The sequence below is a fragment of the Oryzias melastigma genome, linkage group LG2, assembly GCF_002922805.2.
Source record: "Oryzias melastigma strain HK-1 linkage group LG2, ASM292280v2, whole genome shotgun sequence".
NCBI lineage: Eukaryota > Metazoa > Chordata > Actinopteri > Beloniformes > Adrianichthyidae > Oryzias > Oryzias melastigma.
This window is the reverse complement of record NC_050513.1, coordinates 10,940,901-10,949,957: the sequence shown is the minus strand read 5'-3', so window position 1 is coordinate 10,949,957 and position 9,057 is coordinate 10,940,901. Positions and strand designations below refer to the sequence as shown.

Here is a 9,057-nt window from a genome sequence, read left to right as displayed (position 1 = left end):
AGATTTAGGAGACACGTTATCAAGTTTAATGCTGTGACCAATGATAACCAGCAGGGGCAGCATGCCACCACAGAAGCAGTGAGGGTCAAACACCATCCAGTACATTTCCAATAGGCTCCAAATGTACAAATCATTGAAAAGTGGATGCTAATATTATAACTTAGACCATAATTTATATTTTCTTTTAATTTTTGTGGTGGGCTAAATGATATACGAGCTACACGAGGGTAGCAAAACTAGCAAAACTAGTTTGGTAAGCAAAAATGCTAACCGAATAGTTCTGTTAGCAAGTATGTAAACCTAATAGTGGTGTTAGCGAATACGCTAACCGAATGGTGTGGTTAGCAAAAATGCTAACTGAATTGTTTGGTTAGCGGAAATGCTAACCGAATAGTTAGGTTAGCAAAAATGCTACCCAAATAGTTTGGTTAGCAAATGTGTTAAGCGAATGGTACGGTTAGCAAAAATGCTAACCAAGTAGTGCAGTTAGCGATAAAGCTAACCAAATAGTGCCGTTAGTGAAAATGCTAATCAAATAGTGAAGTTAGCGGAAATGCTAATCAAATAGTGCAGTTAGAAATAATGCTAACCAAATAGTGCAGTTAGCGAAAATGCTAATCAAATAGTGCGTTTAGCAAAAATGCTAAACAAATAGAGCAATTAGCGAAAATGCTAACCGAATAGTTAGGTTAGCAAAAATGCTATCTAAATAGTTTGGTTAGCAAATGTGCTAAGTGAATAGTGCGGTTAGCAAAAATGCCGCACCGAATAGTGCGGTTAGCAAAAATGCTAACCGAATAGTTAATTTAGTGAAAATGCTAACCAAGTTGTGCAGTCAGCAATAAAGCTAACCAAATAGTGCCGTTAGTGAAAATGCCAATCAAATAGTGCAGTTAGGAATAATGCTAACCAAATAGTCCAGCTAGCAATAATGCTAACCAAATAGTGCAGTTAGCGAAAATGCTAATCAAAAAGTGCGTTTAGGAAAAATGCTAATCAAATAGTGCGATTAGTGAAAATGCTAACCGAATAGTTTGGTTAGTTAGCATTTGATTAGCATTTTTGCTGAGTAGTGCAGTTAGAATTTTTGCTAACATAGCAAAACAAAAATAATATTAATAAATAAATCAGAAAAAAGAAAACTCCATGAGCACACTAATTTCTATAGATTTTTGTGACTCTTTTGTCCCGCAAAAATTAACTCAAATGACCCATTTTTATGTAATCAGTTGCCTTCATATCATCTTGGAAATGCACAGTTTGATGGTGCGGCTGTTTTTGGCCAAGAAGAAGCAGCATGGAGGGTTACTCTGCACGATGAGGAAAACCGCGATGACAAGCGTCACTTACCCGGCTAGAACATATTTTCTACCGGTGAAAGAGAAAGGACAGTGGCACACACAAGAAAAAAATAAAAATGCCTAAAAGAAGTTCTCAGTCAAACATTTGTGCACTTTTTCACAGCAAACAAGAGGCTACAAACGAAAAAACAAACCTCTGTTATCTTATTAGTGGCCTGTACAGTCTTTGAACAAAACACTAGAGTAAACACTAGACAGCAATGGAATTGTTAGAATTTTTCTAAAGAAAGTGAGTCTTTATCAAGTTTGGAAGGTCCTAGCTTACCATGAGGCCGTATATTTCTGAGGAACTTCTCACACTGGGTAAGATCTCCATTGGAATACCGAAATATCTGAAAAGAAAAAATGTAGTGGATTAGTTTAAAAATCTCTGTATGGGATGTGGGAGGGGTCAACTATACATTACATAGCATTTAGCCAGCGACTTTAAGTATGTGATTTAGAGGTAGAGACGAGAACAAAATGAGGAGGTACTTAAAAATAAAAGATATTAAACCAGGCTGAAGATTCATCTAGTTCTGAAACAGTTTTGTTTTATATAAATGTGATCTAGTGGTCACTTAGTGTACTACACTTCGCCAAATGTATAATTTTGAACAGATGTACATGTATGCTCTAGCGGCTGGATGGCTTAGTTGGCTGGGTTAAGACTGGCGCAAGGAAACGGTGCAATGAGCTTAATCCTGTTTGGGTCCTTTGGCAAACTATGTAGCCACAAGGGACCCCAAGTCTGGCTTTCCCTGTTCCGGATAAAATACAAGGGTTTGTCAGGAAGGGTATTGCCAAAATCATCTTCTTCAGCTCATCCGGAACCAGGTAGTGAGCCGACAGTCTAAGCAAAGATGCCAAGACTTCCTTCTCCCCGGTCACTTCCTCCAACTCCTCTAAGGGGATCATGAGACATTCCCAGACCAGGGAAGAGACGTAGTCTCTCCTGGTCTTTCCTGGGGCCTACACCCAGTGGGACATGCCCGGAACACCTCTCCAGGGTGGCGTCCAGGAGGCATTTGGACCAACCTAAACTGGCTCCTCTCGATGTGGAGAGGATTCTACTCCAAACTCTCTCCAGATGATCAAGCTTATCACCCCATCTATTTTGGACCTCGTTCTTTCATGACCCAGAGCTCATGACCATTGGTGAGTACCGGAACGAAGATCGGCCAGTAAATCAAGAGCTTTGCTTTCTGGCTCAATCTTCACCACAACAGACCAAGACAGGAACCGCATAACGGCAGGCACTGTGCCACTCTGTCAGTCGATCCTCTTTCTCTCTTGATCAAGACCCAAGATACTTAATCTCCTTCATGTGGGACAGGACCACTCCAACCACCCAGGTTGGGCAAACTACCTTTCTACAGTCGAGAACCATGGTCTCAGGTTTAACGGTGACGACTCTCATCCCAGCCGCCTCACACTCAACGTATGCCAGCGGTCTTAGCTTAATCAAGTCAACAGGACAACATCATCTGCAAAGAGTAGAGGTCCTAAAACCACACTTGGGTCGTGGTGTTTAACCATATAAGATAAGTAAAGAAAATTGTATTCACTACATCTAAAAAAGCATTTTTAAGCAGATTACAGGGGGGGGAAAGGTGAAGATGGGTGAAAACGATAGGTTGTGCTAAGAATAAGTTGACATATGTGGTAGATATTGAAGAAAAATCAATCATACTTGCACAGTTCTGGGTCCCAGTTCATAGTGTGAATGTTGAACAGCATGGTTCTGCTGGCGTTGGTCACATCTGTGCAGTGAACTCCTCCTGACTTACCGCCAGTCAAACACTGTCAGGAAGCCATTAGAAATTTAAAATAAAAGATAAATCCTTCAAAGTTAAACACTTAAAATAACAAACTAAGGGTTCAGGAAATGGGATTACCCATATGAGCCAGGAGTCCACGGTCCCGAACATGGCGCGGTGGGACACCACGGCTTCATGGACCTCGTCCACATTGTCCATCAGCCAGCGGAGCTTCACGGCGCTGAAGTAAGTGCTGATCGGTAGTCCAGTTTTGTGCTGCAACATTACAAATCACTAAGTGTGTGTATTGGCAAGAGTTTGCCGGTGCAATATGATACGTATCGGGATAGGCGTCACATGATACATATCGCGATATATCCCAAAATTATACCACAACGATTTTTCCTAAATTTTAAAAAATATTAGGACTACCTGAATTTCAATGTGCCTTTTATCTTAATAAAATTGTAAAAAAATATTTTATTTAATGATCACAACGCTAAACAATGCACCTGTATCTCATATACAAGTTGCTTTAACCCAAGCAAATTCATGCTGCTTTTCTTTTGGTAAACTAAGAAATATTTTTCTTCAAGATTACAGTCCATATTTTTGTCTGATTTCCACAACAAAATATTTTTCAAAATAAGGAAAAAAATAGTAGAATTAATTTTTTTTAAACAGTAGGGTTCTTAAAGTATGATTGAGAAAATAAAGTGCTGTGGTCCGGTATTTAAGGAAAAAAAAAAAAGTAAGACGCTGAACATTTTTTGCTTATAAATAATTAAATAAATAACATCTTGTTAACATTTTAAATTGATAAAAGTATTGCCAGATGAAGCATCACAATATATTGCCAAATTAAATATTGCAACATATCGCCAAATAAAGTATCACAATATATCGCTAAGTTAAGTATCATGATATATCGCCAAATAAAGTATCACAATATATCGCTAAGTTAAGTATCATGATATATCGCTAAATAAAGTATCGCAATATATTGCCAAATGAAGTATCCCAATATATCGCCAAATAAAGTATCACAATATATCACTGTAATAAGTATCATGATATATTGCCAAATTAAGAATCATGATATATTGCCAAATGAAGTATCGCTGTATATCTCCAGATGATGAATTGCAATATATCGCCAAATAAAGCATTGTGATGTATTGCCAAATTAAGTATTGCGTTATATCTACAGATGAAGTATCGCAAGATATTGCCAAATGAAGTATTGCGGAATATCGCCAAATGAAGTATCACGATATATCGCCAAATGAAGTATCACGATATATTGCCAAATTAAGTATTGCAATATATCACCAAATTAAGTATTGCGATATATCACCAAATGAAATATTGCGATATATTGCTAAATAAAGAATCGCAATATATTGCCAAATGAAGTATCGCAATATATCGCCAAATGAAGTATCACGATATATCACTATATTAAGCATCGTGATATATTGCCAAATAAAATATCGTGATATATTGCCAAATGAAGTATCGCAGTCTATCTCCAGATAAAGTATTGCGATATATCGCCAAATGAAGAATTGCGATGTATTGCCAAATGAAGTATCGCAGTATATCTCCAAATGAAGTATCGCAATATATCACTAAATGAAGTATTGCAGTATGTCGCCGAATGAAGTATCGCAATATATCACCGAATGAAGTATCACGATATATTGACAAATTAAGTATTGCAAAACATCACCAAATGAAGTATTGCTATATATCGCTAAATTAAGTATTGCAATGTAGTACCAAATTAAGTATTGCGATATATTGCCAAATTAAGTATTTCAATACATCACCAAATTAAGTATTGCGATATATTGAGAAATTAAGTATTGCAATATATCGCCAAATGACAAATGATGTATTGCAATATATAATGCTGAATTGGTACATCATGGTTACAAATACTAAAAAAAAGTGCCTCACCTTCAGGTGGTTTTTATTCCTCCCTGGAGTTTTATTGATGAGAGACTCAACTGTTGATTGAGTCCGCAGGTCGAGCCAAACTAGAGGAAAATATAAATATAAAAACACTTTCGTTGCAGTGGTTCCTTCATTAGTATCCGCGTATTAAAAAGTGGAATTAAGTTTAAAAATGTACCAATTGCATTGTAGAGAGGCTCTCCGGTCTCTTTGTCCCAAACAAGAGTGGTCTCTCTTTGGTTGGTCACGCCGATGGCTGCAAAAATACACACGACTCTTTAAAAATAACGCACAAAAAAGGGGATTGTGCCCCCAAAGAAGATAACAATACCTTTGATGTTTGAGATATCTATGTTGAGCTGTGTCAGCTTCTCACACGTTCGCTCCATGCACTCGTACACAGACTGAAGGATTTCTTTAGGATCCTCCTCCACCCATCTGGATAAAAAGGTAGAAGTGAATGAGAATATTTGCACTGCAGCTCTGTTTTAAATGACAATAGATTCGATGAGTGACAGGGATGTTTTTTTACCCTTCTTTGGGGAAGCTCTGTTTGATTTCCACCTGATGGTGGCTGAGAAGCTCCGCTGTTTTGGAGTTAAACACCTTGGAGAGAAAAAATGTGAAGAAACGGTGACAAAAATAGTGATTTTTCACCCGTTTATTTTGTGTTGTATGATTTGTGCGTTTCACATTCTCTATTTTGCTTTACAAGTATTTACTTGCCTTATTTGCAGTCAAATTTTAAATAAAAATTGAGAAATAATCACTAACAACATAAAATAATCATGGAAAAAAAGACAAAATGTATTTTTATTTTGTCAGTCAGTAAAATAAAAGTACATGCACAAGTCATTCTGGAAAAAAAAGTTCAATTTGAAGTGAAATTGAGCTGTAAATGCATTTAAGAAACAGTATTTAAATCCATTTTAAACATTACATAATTTGACTAACCTTTAGTTAATAAAGCAATAATTCAAGAAAAAAAATATGTTTCTATATAAAATGTGCTACAAGCCTAAACATGGAATTTAAAGACATTTCTATCTATTTAAACCTAAAATAAATACATTCAAAATTTTATGATACTTGTTATTTAAAAAAATGCTTTAAATTACACTTTTTTTAATCCATAACAAGTATAGAATATTTGTTAAAATACTGTACAGGATCCTAAAAATATATTTTTTAATAATTGGTGACCTTTTTATTGCTTTGTTTGCAGTAATTTTTGAATAAAAATAGAGAAATAATTACTTAAAATAGGAAATAACGATAGAAAAAAGACACTTTTTTTTCAAGCTTTTGCTAAAATAAGAATAAGTTCACAAAGCATTCTGGAAAAAAAACTTAAGGTTAAATGAGCTGTAAATATATTTAAAACATTTATATTCAATTCAATTCAATTCAATTTTATTTATATAGCCCAATATCACAAATTTATATATGTAGTAATTTAAAAAACCAAGAAAATAAATAAAAGGTTATTTGAAAATATTTGTTAAAATTCAAAAACATGATGCATTCAAAAGCAATTTGAAGATATTTACTATTTAAATGTCAAATAAATACACTTAAAAAGTGAAAAAATACCTGTTTGATACCGGCGCATTGAAAATGTTTTAAATTATTTAATTTTATTTAATATTATATATACTTCAACAAATTTGTTGGCCTTTTATTGCCTTATTTGTAGTCAAATTTAGAATTATTAATGGAGAACTAATCACTCAAAATATGAAATAATGATGGAAAAAATACATTTTCAAAAATGTTCTGATCAGTATAAAAAGATTAGGTACACATTGCATTATGAAATTTAAAAAAGTAAAAATTGATGGAAAATTAAGGTGCAAATGTATAAACAATAATATATTATTTACATGTATATTTATGCTATAATTTGGCAAACTATAATCATCCTGCAAATAATTTGCCAATAATTGAAGAAAAATATAAAATAAAAAATATTTGTTAAAATCACGCATTCAAGAGCAATTTGAAGATATTTGTAATGTAATATAAAAAAAATATATTTTTTAAATCCTAAATTGTATTATACCTTTTCATTTAAATATGCTTTTATTTAGTTTTTTCATACATAATTGTTGACTATTTATTAAAATACAGTTTAGGACTCCCAAAATACAATTTAATAAGCTTAATAAAGTTTTTTAGTCATAAATAAAAGCTACATGATAGCAAATGAGATACAAGAAGTGTGTGTCCAGGGAAATGAGGGTAATAACTTTATTAACAGCTTAACTTAAGGCCATAATAAGCAGTCTGCCGTCTTAACAGCTTATGAAGGAAGCTGAGAGACGAATGGAGATTTATTATCCTAACTGCAGCGATAAACAGTCAAATGAAGAAAAAAATAATAAATTGAAAACGATTCATCCAAATAACCCATTCTAACGACTGCTAAAGGTGTCATGGTCATTTTGGTCACCTTACCAAAAAGCGTGTGGAGCTGGTACCCTGGTCGATAGCAGCGACCAGCGGGCCAAACGTTATCCGGTGGGAAGACGCAGCCATGGCGCTGATCATGAGACAGCTCCCCGGGGCCTCGGTTCGCTGGGATAAAACCGAATATCAGCACCGGTTTCACGGTTCCCGACCCAAAAGGGGCAGGTGGCTGGACGCAGCTTTCATACGCAACGTTCAAGCTGGCCCCTCCTGATGACGTCACAAGTTAAAGCCAGTTTATATCTGTATGCATTAAAGAGAATTGTCTACTTAAATATTTAAAATGTAATTTTATTTAAAATATTGTCTGTAAAACTTAACAGAATATGTGAAAAATGTGAACATTTAAATTACAGATATCTACGTATTTATTAAAAACGAAAGTGTTCCCATACCGGGAGTCGAACCCGGGCCGCCTGGGTGAAAACCAGGAATCCTAACCGCTAGACCATATGGGAAACTGTGTCGTTCATAAGAAAACGTTTGAGTTTTGTATAAGCCCATATCAGATGGTGGAAGATTCTTATGAACAAAGAAGTTCAGAAAATGTTGAAATTCGTTATTTTTAGACAATTGTGTATACTTATTCGTTTAATTATGTATGAACGCAGTATTGCTGAATTTAAAACAGAAAAAATACAAAATTGTAAAATACCAAAACAGAGAATAAAATGATTACATACTCACATCAAACTCCCAGACTGAATAATAAAAAACAATAGGAATTTAACTTTTTATTTTGGACTAGTTTCATTAAATATATCATATAAAGTATTTAAAAACAAAGTAATGCTTGATATTTTCCGGCTTGAGTGATTTTTGAGGCCGCGACAGTTGATGACGTAATCATCAATGGCCCGTGTTTTCTAGTGCTAAGAGCTAAAAGCAAGCTGTTTATATTTTTGGAGCGTTTTTCTTTTTTTAAAAATTGTTTCATTTTGACTACATGCTGTAAAATGTAAGAATTGCCACACTTAGATGATAGTAATATACATTGTATCCATATTGAAAATTGTCTACGTTCCAATTGTGATATTTTAGCTGTTACTTGTTAGCCGTGCTAGCTTTACCAAGTTGATTAATTGTTTTCTTTAATACAAGTTTTGTTTTGATTCTTCAGGGCTGACTACTGGAAGTCACAACCAAGGAAATTCTGCCAGTATTGTAAATGCTGGATTGCCGACAATAAGCCCGTGAGTACGGCAGAGAATTATAGGAATCCACCGTTGATATTTTCAGTCTGATAATTGTGTTTGTTCTGCAGAGCATCGAGTTCCACGAAAGAGGAAAGAATCACAAAGAAAATGTGGCTGCAAAAATATCAGAGGTACGAAAATGTATACAGATTACTTACATGTTAATAACAGATTCTGCAAATACTCTAGAAACCTATATAACTTTAATTTAATTTGTGGTTTTGATTTAAAACACAAATTTACAATAGAAGATTATTGTAATTGATAAGTCAATTTAAAGCCCTTTATCTGAAATTAAGATCAAAACTAGAGCAAATGTAAAAAAAAAAAAAA

At 34.4% G+C, this 9,057-nt stretch overlaps 2 protein-coding genes and 1 non-coding gene across 6 annotated transcripts in view; 1 reads left to right on the top strand and 2 right to left on the bottom strand.

Moving 5' to 3' along the window:
* Positions 1-7,750, bottom strand: part of gk (glycerol kinase) — a 19,816-nt gene extending 12,066 nt beyond the window's left edge. The window contains exons 1-9 of one of the 4 annotated variants that reach the window (XM_024294419.2): positions 7,517-7,750; positions 5,592-5,665; positions 5,391-5,497; positions 5,238-5,315; positions 5,063-5,142; positions 3,239-3,376; positions 3,034-3,143; positions 1,627-1,693; positions 1,351-1,368 (exon numbers count right to left, since the gene is read on the bottom strand). In XM_024294419.2, the coding sequence (XP_024150187.1) occupies positions 1,351-1,368; positions 1,627-1,693; positions 3,034-3,143; positions 3,239-3,376; positions 5,063-5,142; positions 5,238-5,315; positions 5,391-5,497; positions 5,592-5,665; positions 7,517-7,609 (765 nt within the window). In that variant the 5' untranslated portion in view covers positions 7,610-7,750. The remainder of the gene's footprint in view (positions 1-1,350; positions 1,369-1,626; positions 1,694-3,033; positions 3,144-3,238; positions 3,377-5,062; positions 5,143-5,237; positions 5,316-5,390; positions 5,498-5,591; positions 5,666-7,516) is intronic. The other 3 variants (XM_024294422.2, XM_024294421.2, XM_024294420.2) reach the window with 3 other exon arrangements.
* A 164-nt stretch (positions 7,751-7,914) lies between these two features.
* trnae-uuc lies at positions 7,915-7,986 on the bottom strand. Its single transcript has one exon. It is a non-coding gene; the product is annotated as a tRNA-Glu (tRNA).
* A 352-nt stretch (positions 7,987-8,338) lies between these two features.
* Positions 8,339-9,057, top strand: part of LOC112160091 (WW domain-binding protein 4) — a gene marked incomplete in the record, with an annotated part of 6,037 nt that continues 5,318 nt past the window's right edge. The window contains 3 exon segments of the mRNA XM_024294454.2: positions 8,339-8,486; positions 8,649-8,721; positions 8,793-8,855. Coding sequence (XP_024150222.2) covers positions 8,485-8,486; positions 8,649-8,721; positions 8,793-8,855 — 138 coding nt within the window.